Source organism: Symphalangus syndactylus, chromosome X, assembly GCF_028878055.3.
Source record: "Symphalangus syndactylus isolate Jambi chromosome X, NHGRI_mSymSyn1-v2.1_pri, whole genome shotgun sequence".
NCBI lineage: Eukaryota > Metazoa > Chordata > Mammalia > Primates > Hylobatidae > Symphalangus > Symphalangus syndactylus.
Genome location: NC_072447.2, coordinates 55,466,295 through 55,485,185, shown reverse-complemented (window position 1 = coordinate 55,485,185; position 18,891 = coordinate 55,466,295). Strand labels below are relative to the sequence as shown.

At 39.3% G+C, this 18,891-nt stretch overlaps 2 protein-coding genes across 20 annotated transcripts in view; one reads left to right on the top strand and one right to left on the bottom strand.

Annotated features, from left to right (window-relative positions):
• CASK (calcium/calmodulin dependent serine protein kinase) overlaps positions 1-18,891 on the top strand; it is a 402,784-nt gene that overhangs the window by 218,351 nt on the left and 165,542 nt on the right. The gene's annotated exons all lie outside the window — the stretch shown is intronic.
• On the bottom strand, positions 175-8,777 carry GPR34 (G protein-coupled receptor 34). 4 transcript variants are annotated; one of them, XM_055269154.2, is made up of 4 exons: positions 8,357-8,777; positions 7,608-7,700; positions 6,208-6,295; positions 175-1,888 (listed from the first exon to the last, which is right to left on the bottom strand). In XM_055269154.2, exon 4 carries the CDS (start codon positions 1,807-1,809, stop codon positions 664-666), a length of 1,146 nt encoding a protein of 381 aa, XP_055125129.1. In that variant the 5' UTR covers positions 1,810-1,888; positions 6,208-6,295; positions 7,608-7,700; positions 8,357-8,777; the 3' UTR covers positions 175-663. The 4 variants fall into 4 exon arrangements, with proteins under 4 accessions (XP_055125129.1, XP_055125128.1, XP_055125130.1 ...); XM_055269153.2 differs by lacking the exon at positions 6,208-6,295 and having other exon boundaries at positions 8,357-8,775; XM_055269155.2 differs by lacking the exon at positions 6,208-6,295 and having other exon boundaries at positions 7,608-7,697; positions 8,357-8,775.

The window sequence follows — 18,891 nt, the reverse complement described above, 5'->3', positions numbered from 1 at the left end:
CTTTATCAAAGTGTGGCTGAAATGACCCTATTGTTCATAAACTTGTTTTAAGTGAGGTGTGGTTTTAAGACCTATTGCTAGGCTATTGAATCGTTAGCTTATCTGTTAATTTTTACTATACAGTATTTAAATTCTTTCCCTTTTTATCTAAGCAGTGATAGATAGTGGGTGATCTCATTTTTTAATTAGGATTTTATTAATTATCTTTTCATCTGTTATAGAGATTTAGGCATAAATGAATACAGTGGCAAATTATACAAGATTTTAAAATGATAAATGAACATACATTTTCTGACACATTGTCAGTTCCCAAATCATTTAAACACACTTTAAATTAGTATCAAGTGCTTGATTTTAATAACTACTTTAGTCACTTGAGAAACTATGGCACTTTAATTATTTTGCTGTTAAAGCCATAAATTTCACTTAACTTTACAATCTATGTTAAGAGTATTAGCTTAAAAATGTATTTTGAAAAGATTTTACATACAGATTTAAAAGATAGTACCTTGAAATGGTTTACAATTAAGCAAATGAAATATCACAAATACAAGCAGAGCTTTGAGATCTGAGTTTTGTAAATGCTAGAACTTTGTTTCCTAATTTTTTAGTTCTTCAAAGAATTAAGAGGCTGCATTATATAATCATTTTAGTATGTTTACCTCAAGTACTTTTAGAACTAGACTGTATTTTCGCTGCCACAGATGTATCATGCAGGGAGTATCCTGGTTTAAATTCTGAAGTGCTTTCACTCCTACTTGGTTCACCTTGAAATCGTCTAAAAAGAAGTTGGCACATTATTTTGCGAATGTTACTGGACATCAGGAAATACATGACTGGATCTAAGCAACTATTGAAAGATGAGAGAACCAGCATGATCTCATTGGTTTTGTGAACAATTTCTTTCCAGTAGCAAGACGATACATTTAGCTGTGAAGAAATGTAGATGAATCGAAAGGCATGATAGGGAACAAAACATATAGTAAAAATGATAAGTACAATAAAGGAGTTCCGAGCTGTAGTGGCATATTTACCAGAATTAGGAAATTTTGACCTCCTTTTAGAAATCTTCAGTAGATTCTTCCCAATCTTAATATATGAAAGGATTATTAGTAAGAAAATTAGCCAGAACATTACCACAAGAATGAAGTTAAAAATGGCTTCTCCTTTTGCGTTATGCTTATCTCTGTAATGGAAACACATTGTGGAATTATGCCCTCCTTTCTTAAGTGTTAAAATAATCATAGTTAGGAATCCACCAAGAGCAAGCATCCATACTATACAACAGACATAAATACTTTGTTTGGTTGTTATTGCCTTCCGTTGCTGTATAGACCGATTAATTTTTATATAGCGATCCAAACTGATGAATCCAAGCAAAATAATGCTAATGTACATGTTCATATAAAATAGTGTTCCCACAACCTTGCACAGAATCACACCTAGTGTCCACTTGTTTTGGTTAATGTGATACATTATTCGGAAAGGGAGGCAGAAGATGAGTAGGAGGTCTGCAATGGCTACGTTAAGTAGATAAATTTGAATGGAATTTCTTTTGCGGTGAATACCCAGAAATACATAGAGGGCGATTATGTTCCCAACCAGTCCCACGATGAAAATAACAGAGTAGGATGTTGTTAACACAGTAGATAGCAATTTTTCATCCATGGAACAGATAGTAACATTTGGTGTTGCTGAGAAGTTTTGTGGCAATTGGTCGCTATGATTGGTTATAAAGCGCATTCTGTGGGAGGAGTAAGGCCAGCTGCTGACTGAAGTTGTCATCATTGTTATGGTGTGACTTCTCATTGTCTTCTGTGGAGATCAAAAAGTGAAGGTGCTAAATGACATATTCCTCATGTGTAGTTCTTATGTCTTCAGATTTTTCCTAGAACAGAATGCCAAACATTGAGTCATTTGCTATTTTAATAACAGTTACTTTAACTAAAAGTGTAAATAATAGGCTGGGCTTCCCAGCACACGCCTATGGTCCTAGCTACTCAGGAGGCTACAGCAGGAGGATTGCTTGAACCCAGGAGTTCAAGGCTGTAGTGAGCTATAATTGAGCCACTGCACTCCAGCCTGGGCAACAGAACAAGATCCTATCTCTTTAAAAAAAAAAAAAGTCAGTGTAAATAATAAATGATTTATTTTCAGACATTGTGAGAAACTTTACTTTTATCCTACTGTATGTAGTAACATTATTGTATCATTAAACAAGCAGCACATAGTGTGGTATCTCATGGAGTTTCATGCTCTAACCTTTCCTGTGGCCATGGCCTGCATTCAAGTTCTGTTTTATGTATTATATTAAAATAACTCAATTTATGAGATCATCTTCTCTTAGGGAAGTTCTTATGGGAATAGAGATGGTGGTGAAGAGAAATGACAGCTCATATTTCTCAAAGATGAGCATCAGTTTCTCTAAAGGTATGTACAGCCATAAGAGAGCTGGGCCCACTGCTGGCCCTACCCAGCTTCAGAACCACTTCCTGCCTTGACTTTTTCCCTCACATGTGGCATTCATTCATTTTGACATGTATTGCTACATGGCGTGTGACTTGTGGTGGTCTCATTCTATAAGTGGGAATAAAGAAGAGGATCCTAATTTCTTTTCAGCCTAAGACCAAGGTAGGGGTCTTAGGGCATGTAATTAACGTAATAGACTAAGAGAATACAGCACCTGCAAGGTTACACAGACTCTTGTATCACTGGACAGGAGAAAAAAGTAACCAAAGAAAACCAAGTTAGCTGGCAGCTGCTAGTTAGCCACTCCTAACCTAGAAGCATAGAGTAATAACGCAGATGGGAAACAGCATGTGCAATCCAAGATTCTGAAAGTAACCTGACCAAAGCTTAAATGTGCCCTGGGTTCAATAATTTGAGACTTGCTAGAACCTTCGAAGCAATAGTGTTTGAATTCTACTTGTTTGTGGCAGCAGAGAATATTTGCAAAGCTACTTATTATTGGCCCATTGACTGCTGTGAAGAGCTTAGTCTGAGAGCTGGTCATAACAAGTAAAGAAAGCATTTCTGGAGGTCTCATCACATTCCTCTCAGAGTGACTGCCCTATTTCTCTACAGCAGCCACTTAGCAGGATTAACATAAAGATGCCCAGAGCAAGGTTCTCAAAATCAGACCCAACTAACTTGTGACCAAGGGCAAATAACCTAATGTTTTCTATGCCTTAGTTTTCTCATTTGTGAAAATGAAAAATGCATAAGAAGAACTTAATCCTGGCACATAGTGACTGCTTAATAAAAGTTAGCTTTAATAAACACCTTTTGATTAATCTCATTTTAGTAAATATCTCACTCTTGGCTAAGTACTGTGTGGGAAAGGAAGGTGAATAAGACAGAGACCCTATTAGTAAACATTTTGGAGGAGTGGACATTCAAACCTTGACTGCTACCATACAAAGTGGATTTGAATTACATAAATTAAGTCCCTGATTTGATCTTATACACAGAGAAAAATAGCCTTTCTTAAAGCTCTACACATAATTTGATTAAGAACAAAGCATTTTGGTAGAGGGTAACATTAAGGTTTAAAATGTTGTAAAGTTGGGGAGCATTGATTCCACAGAAGAGGAACTGGCTGGTGAAGAGGAAGTTATGTAATCCCCGGTAAGAGACTGTTTCCAGAATTCAGGAAAGTGGAGGGAGAAAGGAAGGGAGCGGGGAAGGACTGAGTCTAGTCTGTCATGTGTCTCAACTGCAGGAAGACAAATTTCAGAAAGTTTATAGAAAGGTATAGGCATGTTTCTTGTGATCTAAGACTCTGTTTTTTGTTTGTTTGTTTGTTTGTTTTGTTTTGTTTTTGAGACAGAGTTTTGCTCTTGTCACCCAGGCTAGAGTGCAATGGCGTGATCTCGGCTCACCGCAACCTCCGCCTCCTGGCTTCAAGCGATTCTCCTGCCTCAGCCTCCCGGGTAGCTGGGATTACAGGTGCCCACCACCATGCCCGGCTAATTTTTGTATTTTTAGTAGAGATGGGGTTTCACCACGCTGGCCAGGCTGGTCTCGAACTCCTGACCTCAGGTGATCCGCCCACTTCGGCCTCCCAAAGTGCTGGAATTACAGGTGTGAGCCACTATGCCCAGCCTGTGATCTAAGATTCTATAAGGAAAGGACAATCTAGAAAGAATGTCAGGCTACCGAAAATGAAACTGATAATGCAACCTGCATTACCAGGAAAAGGAAAAGGGTGTCTGTAGAGGAACCACCTATATTGTGTGGTTATATAGGGAGCTCTCATAGGTTCAGGGAATTGAGGCACAAGAAGTAATGTGATTTTGAGAGCTCAAGTAGCTGAAATGACATGAAAAACTCACCTGTAAGTAGTTATTTTGGATTTTTTTTCTTCTCTCATGCTAGATTTTAAGTTCCATTAGGATTAAGAACCAAGTCAGTTTTGTTTGGCTCTCTGTACGTAATGCTTAGCATAGTAAATATTATTAAAGAGGGAATTTAGTAGAAATGTATATGAAGTTCTACATGTGGATATTAAAAGCAGCTGTACGAGTACAGGAAGAGCTTTAGCTGCATTAACAAACACAGTTGCAATTGTTCTATCACTAGTGTAGTGTGGTGGCAGCGAAAAACCCATCTTTAGTTGAATTCCTAGATACGTGGTGTCTGAAATGAAAATTGTTACTACTAAGCTGCTTCTGTCCCAGGCTGGTAGGGTCTCACCTGGAATGCAGTGTTTGATCCACAGCAGCACACTTAGAAAAGGCCATGGACCAAATGGAGAGAAGAACTCAAATCATGTCATAGAAGCAAGTTGAAGAAAATAGGCACCTTACCCTGGAGATGAGAATGCTTTACAAAGCCATAGAGAAAAGGGTTTCGCTTTGTTATATGTGTCTTCACAAAGCAAAACAAGAACCAATGATAGAAATTGCAGAGACAGATGTTGCCTCCTTTTAAGGAAATCATTTTTTTCTAATGAAATGATCTCTCTTGGGAGGCAATATAAGGATCTTACCACTGGATATTTTTGAGACTACCACCAATTGGGTTCTTTGTAGAAGGGATTATCAGTGGTTCTCAATCCTGGCTGCATATTAGAATCCTCTTGAGGGCTTTTTAAAGATACCAGTGCTTGGCTCCTTCCCCAGATATTCTGATTTAATTGGTCTGGAATGGGCTTCAGGCACTGGTTTCCTTTAAAAGCTCCTCAGGGGATTTTAATGTGCAGTCAGAATTGAACTCTTAAGCTAGATGGCCAAACCATTAACTAATATTTATTTAGTACTTTTCTGTGTACCAGACACTGTGTTAAACACATTTATATTACTTCCTTTACATAATCCTTGCAATACTCTGTGAGGTAGGTATCACAAAGGAGGTAATGAAAGATCAAAAGGTTGGCCAGGTACAGTGGCTCACGCCTGTAATCCCAACACTTTGGGAGGCTGAGGCTGGAGGATCACTTGAGACCAGGAGTTCAAGACCAGCCTGCCAGCCAAGGCAACATAGCATGAACCTGTCTCTAAAATAAAAAAAAGGAAGAAAGAAAGAAAGTTCAAGAGGTTATGATCTTTGCTCTTGGCCACACAACTCTTTTTTTTTTTTTTTTTTTTTTTTTTTTTTGAGACAGAGCCTCACTCTGTCACACAGGCTGGAGTGCAATGGCATGGTCTCAGCTCACTGCAACCTCTGCCTCCCGGGTTCAAGCAATTCTCCTGCCTCAGCCTCCCAAGTAGCTGGGACCACATCCAGCTAATTTTTGTATTTTTAGTAGAGACAGAGTTTCACTATGTTGGCCAGGCTGGTCTTGAACTCCTGACCTCATTTTCCGCACGCCTCTGCCTCCTAAAGTACTGGGGTTACAGGCATGAGCCACCGCACCGCACCCAGCAGGCCACACAACTCTTAAATGACAGTGCCCAAGTTAGGACTCAGATCTGACTTTTAGAGCCCATGATGCTTTTCACCAAATCTCACTCCTTATCACATAGGATCAGCATTTTCTTTATTAATATTGAGTTCTATCAGCAGTATTTTGACATGATTCCTTTAACATACACTTTAACAATTTTAAGAACAGATTATGCCATCTAGCTTTACTTCTTTGGAAAGAGTATTAATCTTATTTGCTATGTCCATTATTATAAGGAAGTAAATCCAGAGTTTACAGAATCACAAATCATTCATCAGAATGATTGCCACTACCCGCAGAGCATATCTTTTTAAACTTACTTCTAGACCCGATAGCCATAATCAGGATGTCTCCAGAAAGCTGTTAGCACAAAGCACATATCCTGAAACCATTTGCCTCAGCTCTAATCTGCAAACAACATAAGTAATAGTTGGACAAATCTGTCAGTAAGCATTTCTGGTTTTGCTTTAGTCTTCAGTTTAAAGAGCATAAAGCAAAGCCAATGCATTTGTTTACGTTATAATAGTGGCCATCATTTAGAACTATGTATTAGACAGCTAGCACACAATTATTGATTCACAAATTGACAGCTGGGTGCCATGGTTCATGCCTGTGATCCCAGCACTTTGGGAGGCTGATGCGGGAGGGTCACTTGAGTTCAGGAGTTCTAGACCAGCCTGGGCAAGATGGTGAAACCCTGTCTCTACAAAAAATATAAAAATTAGCTGGGTATGGTGACGTGCGCCTATAGTCCCAGCTACTCAAGAGGCTGAGGTGGGAGGGTCGCTTGAGCCTGAGAAGCAGAGGTTGCAGTGATCCTAGATCACTCCACTGTACTCCAGCCTGGGTGACGGAGTAAGACCTTGTCTCAAAAAAAAAAGAACATAAAAAAAAAAAATTGGCCGGGCGCAGTGGCTCATGCCTGTAATCCCAGCACTTTGGGAGGCCGAGGCAGGCAAATCACTGGAGGCCAGGAATTCGAGACCAGCCTGGCCAACATAGCAAAACCCCGCCTCTACTAAAAATACCAAAAAAAAAAAAAATTAGCAGGGCGTGGTGGCACGCACCTGTAGTCCCAGCTACTCCGGAGGCTGAGGCTGGAGAATTGCTTGAACCCGGGAGACAGAGGCTGCAGTGAGCTGTGTTCATGCCACTGCACTCTAGCCTGGGCAACAGAGCGAGAGTCTGTCTCAAAAAAAATTTTTTTTTAATTGAAAATCACAATTAGATTCTGTTTTAAACTTGGTGACTGTTTTTTTTTCTCCTTTGAAGTTGGTTAGTACATTACAATGTCTTTCACTATATAAGGCTATTTATTGATATTTTTAAAACTACCTGTTTGATATGTTAAGAATTGCTTGTGAAGACAAGAAACAAACCACTGTGTTTACATAGGGGATTAATTTCCCAGTGGACATTGCTTGTGACCCATGTGCTATATTGAAGTGGTCACAATAGTTTTGTAATAGTAGATAGTGTTTTTTAAATGTTGTTACTTGGCAAATCCTATTCACAAGTTCAAAAACCTAGTATTAGTGCATTGTACCCCCGCACCACCACCTACTCCTGCAGTTTTTTTTTCAACTGGCTCATGTAGGAGTACTGGACCCAGAGGGCAGGACCCAACAGATTCCACTGTGACTCCAGATGAGCAGAAGCTTTTAAAATGCAGTTTGGGTATGTTTGTGAAAATATCACATTGCTATGTTGAAATACATACCTATTTGGTAATAGTCGCAACCTTTCACCGTTTTTAGTTTGACTTGATAATGACTGAATCTATTCAGGGCATGCTTCAAAATTGTATTAACTGCTGTATACAAAATGAAAATTGAAAACATATTACTTTGGAAATAATACTATTAGTAGTGTGTTAGGTTTTGTTACAAATTTAACTGTGTCCATAAAAACACATTTTAAAAAATTATTATTTGAACTAAAGCATATTTTGCTTTCTCTGTTATCTAATATTCACTTTATTTACTTCTGAAACACCAAACTTAAATGTTATATGGTCTGGTAATACTATAAAGCAGTATAATATAATAAAGAAAAGACAGTAATTGAAAATAGGGAGACAGCATAACTTAATAAAGTCAATAAGTTATAATTTATAATACATTAGAAATAAAATGTATTGCATATGAAAATAACTTTTAATTCATGCAAGTAGATCTGCAAAATCTTGATGGCAGTATCCAAATGCAGTATCAACAATGTGACTATATTGACAGTAGGAGCTTAAATACCTTGAATGTCTTAAAGTACTTAAAGTAACTAAAAAGTCTCATTTGAAATCAAGGCAGAGATGTCATTCAAACAATTTACTCAGTAGTTCTAAAAGCGAAGAACTGCTGACATTAGAGTAGCCTTATCACCATGAATCACGTTTCACTTTGAGTGTTCAGATAATCAAATTTTAGCTGAAATAAAGGTTCATTTATGTAGCTGAAATCAAGAAATACTCACAGTTCAGGTTCACCTGAAGTAAAAGGAGCAGAACCCCAAGCTTCCCTAGACACTGAGACGTGTCTTGGTTGTGTCAGCTGGGCTCTTCCATCCGGTCGTGGTGCAATTGGTTGGGGTTCTCTTCTTTTTTATGTTCACATGTTGTGGTAGGGTTTTTTTTTTTCCCCTCTTTTTTTTTTCTTTTTTCGGTATGACAACTCTCAGATTCCTTTTGAAAATATTAAAAAGCCCTACTACCATGGAATAACTTTAAGCTCAACCAACACTGAACTTTAGGAAATTATTTATGTCTTCTTTATGAATACCTTCCAACTTGACAATTGTGGAACATTTTCCTCCCCCACTCAAAATTTTAAAGTTTTATAAATTCTAAGCAGAAATATGTATTTTCTGTTTTATGTAAGAAATGATACATAATACGCTATATGGACTTTCAAAGCACAAGCACTGAATTTCTGTTTCTTAAGTTTTCATCTGTACATTATTTTAGCATATTTTCATGTATTCCTTTAAGACCTTTGCTAAAACAATCTTGTATTATTAGGACTAGATGAGATTTCTGATGGTGTTCTCCCCTTTTGATCACCATGATAAACTCTCCCGAGCAAATTAAAACATCACCTGTATTTTAAGCAAAATAATGATGGGATTCTGCAGTCTTGGTTTCGATCCTAGTCCAAAATTTAACCACTATCTGTCCATCTATGTAACTGCTGGCCCTGCAGTTTAGTGTTATTTCCCTTTTTTTGTTGTCGTTTGAAATGAAGAAGAGTTAGTTTTTATTCTCCCCATAATTGTTATCCTGCAGCTTGTTTGCACTAAATATTTGACTCATTGGGCTGTATCTAACATTCTAATTATTTCTGGGTACACTCTTCTGAACATTATATTCTCCAGAGCTTTTTGTTTGTTATAAATATGATATATGGGACAGGATATTTTTAAATTGCTAGAATAAAAATGTTTTGTAGCTCTTACTTCCCCTTAGAACCTCTGAGAAGGAAGGTGGTTGCTGTATTGGTCTGGCAGGATTTTCTTTTATTGTGGTACAATATGTAACATTAAATTTACCATCTTAACTTTTTTTTTTTTTTTTTTTTTTGAGACGGAGTTTCGCTCTTGTCGCCCAGGCTGGAGTACAATGGCACAATCTCGGCTCACTGCAACTTCCACCTCCCGGGTTCAAGCGATTCTCCTGCCTCGGCCTCCCAAGTAGCTGGGATTACAGACATGCACCGCTATGCCCGGCTAATTTTGTATTTTTAATAGAGACGGGGTTTCGCCATGTTGGCCAGGCTAGTCTCAAACTCCTGACCTCAGGTGGTCCACCCACCTCATCCTCCCAAAGTGCTGGGATTACAGGTGTGAGCCATTGCGCCCAGCGCCATCTTAACCATTTTTAAGTATACAATTCAATAGTGTTAAGTGTATGCACGTTGTTGTGCAACAGTTTCTAGAAGTTTTTCATCTTGCAAAACTAAAACTCTTCACCACTAAACTATTTCTCTCCTCTCACCCTGCCCTTGACAATCATGATTCTTTGTGTTTCATTGATTTTGACTACTTTGGACACTTCATATGAGTGGAATCACACAGTATTTGTCCTTTTGTGACAGGTTTATTTCACTTAGTGTCATATCCTCGAGGTTCATCTGCGTTGCAGCATGTTACAGGATTTCCTTCTTTTATCAAACTGCATTATATTCCACTATATATGCACCACATTTTCCCTATGCATTCTTCTGTTGATGGATTTTTGGGTTGCTTCCACCTCTTGACTAATGTGAATAATACTGCAGTGAACATGAGTATGCATATATCTCTTCAAGATCCTAGCAGGAATTTTTTAGTGACTAAATAGGCATTTAACTATGTGCATTCTATTTCATATAATCTAGTATGAATTTATTTTTTTCTATATCATTTTCCTACACCTAAGCCAACCCTTTTCAAAACACTAATTGTTTTAATCTTCAGTTTCCTCATATTGTGACCACATTTTCTCCTCAATATGAGTCAGCACAGTATAATCTTTTTCTGGTTCTTTCTTTATATAAGCTTTTTCCTGTTCATTCTGAACATTCTGGTTTGTCTCTGTGTTCTTAGCTCATTTTCGATATGTCCTTTTCCCTTCATGCTTCCTCTTTCTCTTGTTGGGATTGTAAGGTATTTATATGAAGATAGAAGTAGAAAAGAACAAATGTATACGCTTGTTTGGTGCCATCTATTACTGATATCACTGTTCTCTTTAAATCCCAACCCTGGTTAAATTCAGCTCACCACCCACTCCAGGCCTGAACCTTGCCATCTAAAATGAGGACTGCTGGATACAAACACTCAATGATGCTGATTGGTCTCACTTCAAATTCATGACTACAAACCTCAAGTGGGCCCCTGGGCTGCCAACAATCCTAGTATATTTCCTTAGTCCAGTGGTTCTCAAAACGGGTCCCAAACGAGTTGCGTCAACATCACTCAGAAGCTCGTTAGAAATGTATGTTCTTAGCTGGGCATGGTGGCGTACGCCTGTAGTTCCAGCTCCTTGGGAAGCTGAGATAGGAGGAGCACTTGAGCCTGAGAGTTTGAGTCTAGCCTGGGCAACATAGCAAAACCTTGTCCCTAAAAAAAAAAAAAGAAAGAAAAGGCCAGGTGTGGTGGCTCACGCCTGTAATCCCAGCATTTTGGGAGGCCGAGGCAGGCAGATCACCTGAGGGTCAAGAGTTCGAGACCAGCCTGACCAACATGGTAAAACCCCGTCTCTACTAAAAATACAAAAATTAGCTGGGTGTGGTGGCGCGCACCTGTAATCCCAACTACTCAGGAGGCTGAGGCAGGAGAATCACTTGAACCCGGGAGGCAGAGGTTGCCGTGAGCCGAGATTGCACCATTGCACTCCAGCCTGGGTGACAGAGCGAGACTCCGTCTCAAAAAAAAAAAAAAAAGAAAAAAAAAATGCATGTTCCTGACCTCATCCCAGACCTGTGAGCCAGAAATTCTGGGGATGGGGCTCAGCAACCTGTGTGATTCTGATGCTAAGGTTTGAGGACCACTGCTTAATCAGTTCATTCTCCTATTCCTTGAAAATACTTTTTCACACCTGTACTCTTTTCAGACTGCCAGGAACCCCCCTCCTTCCTCACTCCCACCTGGTGATCACTTTTTATTTCACTGAGAAAATAGAAGCACTCAGAAGAGAATTTTATTGTCTTCCAGTGTCCACCTCTGCTAGTATATACAAATGTCTCTCTCTAACAAACAAAAGCTGGGTGCAGTTCTTCATGCTTGTAATCCCAGCACTTTGGCCAGCTGAGGTGGGCAGATCCGTTGAGCTCAGGAGTTCCAGAGTAGCCTGGGCAACATGGCGAAACCCTGTCTTTACAAAAAACTACAAAAATTAGCTGGGTGTGGTGGCACGTACCTGTAGTCCCAGCTACTCAGGAAGCTGAGGCAAGAGGGTGGCTTAAGCCCCAGCAGGTGGAGGCTGCAGTGAGCCATGATTGTGCCACTGCACTCCAGCCTGGGCGACAGTGAGACTCTGTCTCAAAATAAAATAAAAAATTTTAAAACCTCCACAAAAAAGCTCTAGGTACTGCTATGGAATTGCCTATAGAATATATTGTTATGTGGAAATTTTGAGTATTTGTACATATTTTCTTATTTTTAAAAAACTGAAGGATAAACTGAAAACTGATAAAAATAGTTACTAATGGGGAAGAAAAGATTGGGAGTGGGGGAAGAGTGCAAAAGCTAGACCTCTCTGAATAGTATCTGTTTTACAGTTTGTACTTTAGAACCTATGTACATGTTTTATACAATTAAAACACCAAATTAAGGCAAAATCTAGTTGAAACAAATGAACCTCACTCTATTGCAAAGTGAAAGCATAACCACAAGGAGAATTATTTTTAGTAAGTTTAAAATAGGGTAGGGGTTTTTGTTTTTTTATGTAATTTTAGACTTATAGAAAACTTATGAGAACAAGTACGAGGATTCTAGATACCTTTTACTCAGATTCTCTATGTTAACATTTTTTCTTCATTTGTTTAATCCTTCTCAGTCTCTCACTCTTATCCATTTATATATTTCCTAAATATAGGGAATTCTTTTACATAGCTGCAGTTATCAAAATCAGTTAATGTATATTGACCTAATATCATTATGTATTCTACAGACCTTTTTCAATTTCATCAGTTGTCCCAGTAATATCCTTTATAACAAAAATAAAAACAAACCGGGCACAGTGGCTCACACCTGTAATCCCAGCACTTTGGGAGGATGAAGCGGGCGGATCACTTGAGGCCAGGAGTTCGAGACCAGCCTGGCCAACATGCCAAAACACTGTCTCTACCAAAAATGCAAAACATTAGTCAGGCATGGTGGCACGCTCCTGTAATCCCAGCTACTTGGGAGGCTGAGGCACGAGAATCGCTTGAACTCGGGAGGTGGAGGTTGCAGTGAGCAGAGATCATGCCGCTGCACTCCAGCCTGGGTGACAAAGTGAGACCCTGTCTCAAAAAAATATATATATTAAAAACAAGATCTATCTTTTTAGTCTCCTTTAATCACTTTAACCTGGAACTGTATTTGAAGAATATAGGCCAGTTACTTTCTAGAATGTCCCTCTTTGGGTTTGCCCAGTGTTCCTTCATGATTAGATCTGGTTATGTACTTTGGCAGGAATACCACAGCAGTGTTGCCAAGTTCTCAATGCATCATATCAGGAAGCACATGCTATCAATCAGTGCCATTAGAAGCAGTGTTAACTTTGCTAGTTTCTGCTGGGTTTCTCCCCTGTAAAATTACTAGTTTCCCGTTTGTAATTAGTAAGTATCCTGTAGGGAGATATTTAGAGATCACATAAATATCTTACCACTCTTCAAACTTTCACTCACAAGTTAGTATCCTTGATGGTTCTTACCTGAATCAGTTACGATAATGAAAACTGCCAGATTCCAGCATTTCTTCTACATTTAATTGATTTTCTACTTAAAGCTTTTCCTCCTTCCCCATTCATGTATTTATTTATTTACATCAGCACAGACTCATGAATTCTTACTTTACTCAGTAGTAAAATGCTATTTTGACTGGGCATACCTAGTGGGATATATCTTAAGGACAAAAAGAACCACAAAATCTTAAACAGCATTCAGTGGTGTTGTTATTGATAATGTAGGTATTACTATTATTTTAAAACTTTCACACACACACACATTCTGAAGCACAAAGCAAATGAGTAATTATGTTAGTATCATTAGGTACCAAGATTACAGTTGACCCTTGAACAACATGGGGGTTGGGGTACTAATCCCCGCACAGTTGAAAATCCATGCATAACTTTTGACTCCCCCAAAACTTAACTACTCCTGGAAGCCTTACCAATAACATAGTTGATTAACACATATTTTGTGTTATATGCATCAAGGGAGCCTCAAGTGATCCTCCCACCTCGACCTTCCAAAGCACTGGGATCATAGGCATGAGCCACCACTCCCAGCCGGTTTGATAATTATAGAAAGAGGTTTGGCTTTAAAAATATCAAAATAGCAGGATGCAGTGGCACATGCCTGTAGTCCCGGCTACTCAGGAATCTGAGGCAGGAGGTTCGCTTGAGCCCAGGAGTTCTGGGATGTGCATTATGCCAATCAGGTGTCCACATGAAGTTTGGCATCAATATGATCTCCCGGGAGGGGGGTACCACCGACTTGCTTAAGGAGGGGTGTGAACTGGCCCCGGTTGTCAGCGGAGCAGGTCAAAACTCCCGTGCTGATCAGTAGTGGGATTGTGCCTGTGAATAGCCACTGTGCTCCAGCCTGGGCAACAGGGCGAGACCCCCACCTCTGAAAATAAATTAAAATTAAATCATGTCAACATAACAGGAGGATCAGTTTTTGTCAGCAAAGAGGCAGCAGATGAGTTCTCAGATGCCATTCAGAAAAGTATTGAAGAGGAGCAATATCTGCCTGAACAAGCTATTAATATGGATGAAAAGTGCCCTATTCTGGAAAGAAAATACCACAGAGGACATCTATTAATAAGGAACAGAAGCAAGCACCAAGATTTAGGGCAGGAAGGGATACGCTAACTCTAATAAGCATAGTCCTGATAAAATTCCAACTGCATTTGCACAAAACAGTAGAGTCAGCCTATCTGCCTCACTTGAGGCCAGGAGTTTGAGATGACCCTGGGCAACATAATGAGACACTCTAACACCCCAAAAAATGGTTTTAATTAGCCAGGCATGGTGGCACACACTTGTAGTGCCAGCTTCTCTGGAGACTGAGGCAGGAGGATCACTTGAGCCCAGGAGTTCAAGGCTACAGTAAGCTATGATTGCACCAACTGCACTCCAGCCTGGGTGACAGAGTGAGACCCTGTCTCTTAAAAAAAAAAAAAAAAAAATATATCAAACTGTTTTCTGCCACCATTGCATTCTCCAGCTTTCAGATCCTTCACTTTTTTTTTTTTTTTTCCTGAGACAGTCTCGTTCTGTCACCCAGGCTGGAGTGCACTGTCAGCCTCCTGGGTTTAAGCAATTTTCCCGCCTCAGCCTCCTGAGTAGCTGGAACTACAGGCACGCGCTACCATGCTGGGCTAATTTTTGTATTTTTAGTAGAGATAAGTTTTCGCCATGCTGCCCATGCTGATCTCAAAGTCCTCCACTCAAGTAATCTGCCCACTGCAGCCTCCCAGAGTACTAGGATTATAGGCATGAGCCACCACACCTGACCCCTTCACCTTCTTTTTGCTTTAAGTTGCCATTTCGCTTTTTCTCAAATTATGTTAGAATCTATAGGTATACCTTTTTTATATCAATCCTGCACCCACATAAAAGCTGCATTTTCAATACTACTTAAAAAGGTATTTCACAAAAAGTGCAAGATTTTAGCACCTGCTGGTGTTAGCTGCAGGAGTAGTTTCATGAATTTCCTTTCCTTTTTTTTTTTCTTTTACAATGGTCCTTATGTTGGATTCATTTATCTTGAGATGGCAGGCAGCCAATTGCAGTTGCAGACCTCAATCTACAATACATATCAAGCAATTCAGCTTTTTCTTTTTTTTTTTTTTTTAAGATGGAGTCTCGCTCTTATCACCCAGGCTGGAGTGCAGTGGCGCAGTCTCGGCTCACTACAACCTCTGCCTCCCAGGTTCAAGCAGTTCTCCCACCTCAGCCTACTGAGTAGCTGGGATTTACAGGCGCCTGCCACCATGCCCGGCTAATTTTTGTATTTTTAGTAAAGATGGGGTTTCACCATGTTGGCCAGGCTGGTCTCGAACTCCTGACCTCAGGTGATCCACCCGCCTCAGCCTACCTTTTTCTTGTAATGTCATGACTTTCCTCTGTTTCTTAGGAGCACTTCTAGCATCACCAATGGCACTTTGTATGGATCCTATGGTTTAGGGTATTGCACTAAACACAGTGAAAATAATATGAGAACTGTGAGATTACTTTTACTGTGATACGCAATTTATTGGAGAGATGAACTGCTCAAGCAGAGATAAGTAGCATCACACAACATATTAGGTGAATACTCGCAAGACTTGAGCTCACTGCCACAGCAACAGGTGGGAGCTGTGAAATTATTACAGTAGTATAATATGTACTACAGTTAATTTTATGGTTATGATTTAATATTGCATCTTTGCATTTGTTCACATTTCTCTTGACTGTGAATGGCACCATTTACAGTCTGTGTAGGTGTAAGTTTTGATAAATTTTAACTCTTTATAATAGATTTGTGTACTTTTTATAGTACTAAATAATAAAATAGTATCTAAATATGTTTTATGCATTTATGATATAGCTTTTTCTTAATTTTTTATTCCAGAAGTCATCCTTCACCTTTTTCTTAATTTTTAAAATAGTTCTAGGTAACATGGTTGGTCCACAAGTTTTTTCAAATTGTTATGAATCTCCAAAATAAAATTTCAATGTATTTTGTTGAAAACAATCCATGTATAAGTGGACCCACACAGTTCAAACCCATGTTCAAAAGTGAACTATACTTGCCAAATCAAAAAATTAAAGTAAAAACACTATAATTGAATAGAAAGAAATATTAGCTTGAACTTGCGGTTTATTTTTTTTCTTTTGAGACAGAGTTTTGCTCTTGTTGCCCAGGCTGGGGTACAATGGCATGATCTCGGCTCACTGCAACCTCCGCCTCCCAGGTTCAAGCGATTCTCCTGCCTCAGCCTCCCGAGTAGCTGGGATTACAGGCTTGCACCACCACACCCAGCTAATTTTGTATTTTTAGTAGAGACGGGGTTTCTCCGTGTTGGTCAGGCTGGTCTCAAACTCACAACCTCAGGTCATCCCCCCACCTTGGCCTTCCAAATTGCTGAGTTTACAGACATGAGCCACCGTGCCCAGCGTGGTTTATTTTTCTCCTAAAAAATGCATTCTTTTTTCAGCACTGTCTACTGAAAAGCCAAAGTAATAATAACCCAGTAAAAATAATATGCCTAGTACCCACATCGTGGATTTATTTATATATTTTATTTTATTTTTATTATTATTATTTTTGAGACAGAATCTCGCTTTGTTGCCAGGCTAGAGTGCAATGGTGCGATCTTGGCTCACTGCAACCTCTGCCTCCTGGGTTCAAGTGATTCTCCTGCCTCAGCCTCCTGAGTAGCTGGGACTATAGGCGCATGCCACCACGCCCAGCTAACTTTTGTATTTTTAGTAGAGATAGGGCTTCACCATGTTGGCCAGGATGGTCTCAATCTCTTGACCTCGTGATCTGCCCACCTCGGCCTCCCAAAGTGCTGGGATTACAGGCATGAGTCACTGTGCCCAGCCAACTTTTTTTTTTTTGAGACAAGGTCTTACTCTGTCACCCAGGCTGGAGTGCAGTGGTGCAGTCTCAGCTCACTGGGTTCAAGTGAAGCTACTGCCTCAGCCTCTCGAGTAGCTGGAATTACAGGCATGTGCCACCAGGCCCAGCTAATTTTTGTATTTTTAGTAGGGACAATATTGGCCGGGCTGGTCTTGAACTCCTGACCTCAAGTTATCCACCCACCTTGGCCTCCCAAAGTGCTGGGATTACAGGCATGAGCCACCGCACCTGGCCCACATCATGGATTTAAATCCTTTTTTGCACTAAAAAGAAACAGGGCTACTTAGAGAAATGGCTGATTCCAGATCTGGGGCAAGAAATGGACATGACAAGCCTGGAACATCATCTTGTGACTGAAAGCAAGGAAGTTATCAGACTTCTGGAGTCTTACAAAAATACAAAAGAACTGACTTAAAGGGGCTCCCACTGGCCCAAAATGGGATAATTTGAGCACAAAAATTTGTAAAGGCAGCAATTGATTAAAACACATTAAATACATAAAAGTCTGTAAGTTCATAATAATTAAAAAAAAAAAAACCTCATCAGTCACCTTTGGAGGTTGCCTAGAAACTAACTTGGTATTCTGGAAATAAATTATAACAGCTTTATTCATAATACCCAAAAACTAGAAATAGCCCAAATGTCTGTCAACAGGAGAATGGACAAACTGATATATTCATACAATGGAATACTTACGCAGTAGTAAAAAGAAATGAACTACTGATCACAACAAAATGGATGAATCTCAGAACATGCTGAATGACAGAAGCCTTACATAAAAGAATACATACTTACGGTTTTGTGTCTATCAAGTTCTAATATAGGCAAAACAAACCTATGGTGAAAAAATATCAGAGTAGTGGTTTGCACTGGGGGAGATGGTAGCAGAGATTGAATGGGAAGGGGATGAGGGAGGGAGGTTTGTGGGATAATGAATTTTTTTAGGGATTTGGGTTACACAAATGTATGCAGTTCATCAAAACTCTAATGGTACGCTTTTGTGCATTTCACAGTATATACATTTTTTACCTTAAACATAACTTTATTTTTTTTTACTTTTTATAGAAGTTTTAAGAGACAGGGTTTTGCTGTCACCCAGGCAGGGGTGCAGTGGCACAACTGCGGTTCACTGCAATCTTAAGCTCCCAGGCTCCAGTGATCCTCCTACCTCAGCCTCCCAAGTTACTGGGACCACAGGTGCACGCCACCAAACCTGGCTATTTTTTTTTAAGTAGAGGCATAATTTTAAACAAATATTAAATTTCAGTGATATGTGTTCTAAGATGTAGTAAAAAGTAAGATGGATAGAAGGATAATGAGATAGATAGTTGATAAAGCAAATGTAACAATATTTAATTGTAGAATCTAGGTGGCTCTTTACAATATAATTCTTTCAATTTTCTATACGTTTGATAGTTTTCATAACAAAATGTTGAAGAAAACCTCCATTTTGGAACCTCTAATTATGGGTCTAGGCATCAACATCCGCTAACATCATTGAGTGAAAAGTTGATGGTGAATCTTATAATGACGGGTCAGGCAGACAACACCTGAACCCACTGCTCAATCCTGTCACTAAAAGTAGGATAGCCAGGTGCTATGTTCTTCCTGATGCAATACAACAGATATATCACCTATGAAGTGTTAGTGCATAAAACTAAAATTGAATCTGAATCTAATCAAGATTCTAGATCT

Bases quoted from the DNA above. Each gene is read 5' to 3' on its own strand.
- GPR34 (XM_055269154.2), bottom strand. From the start codon at position 1,809: ATGAGAAGTCACACCATAACAATGATGACAACTTCAGTCAGCAGCTGG.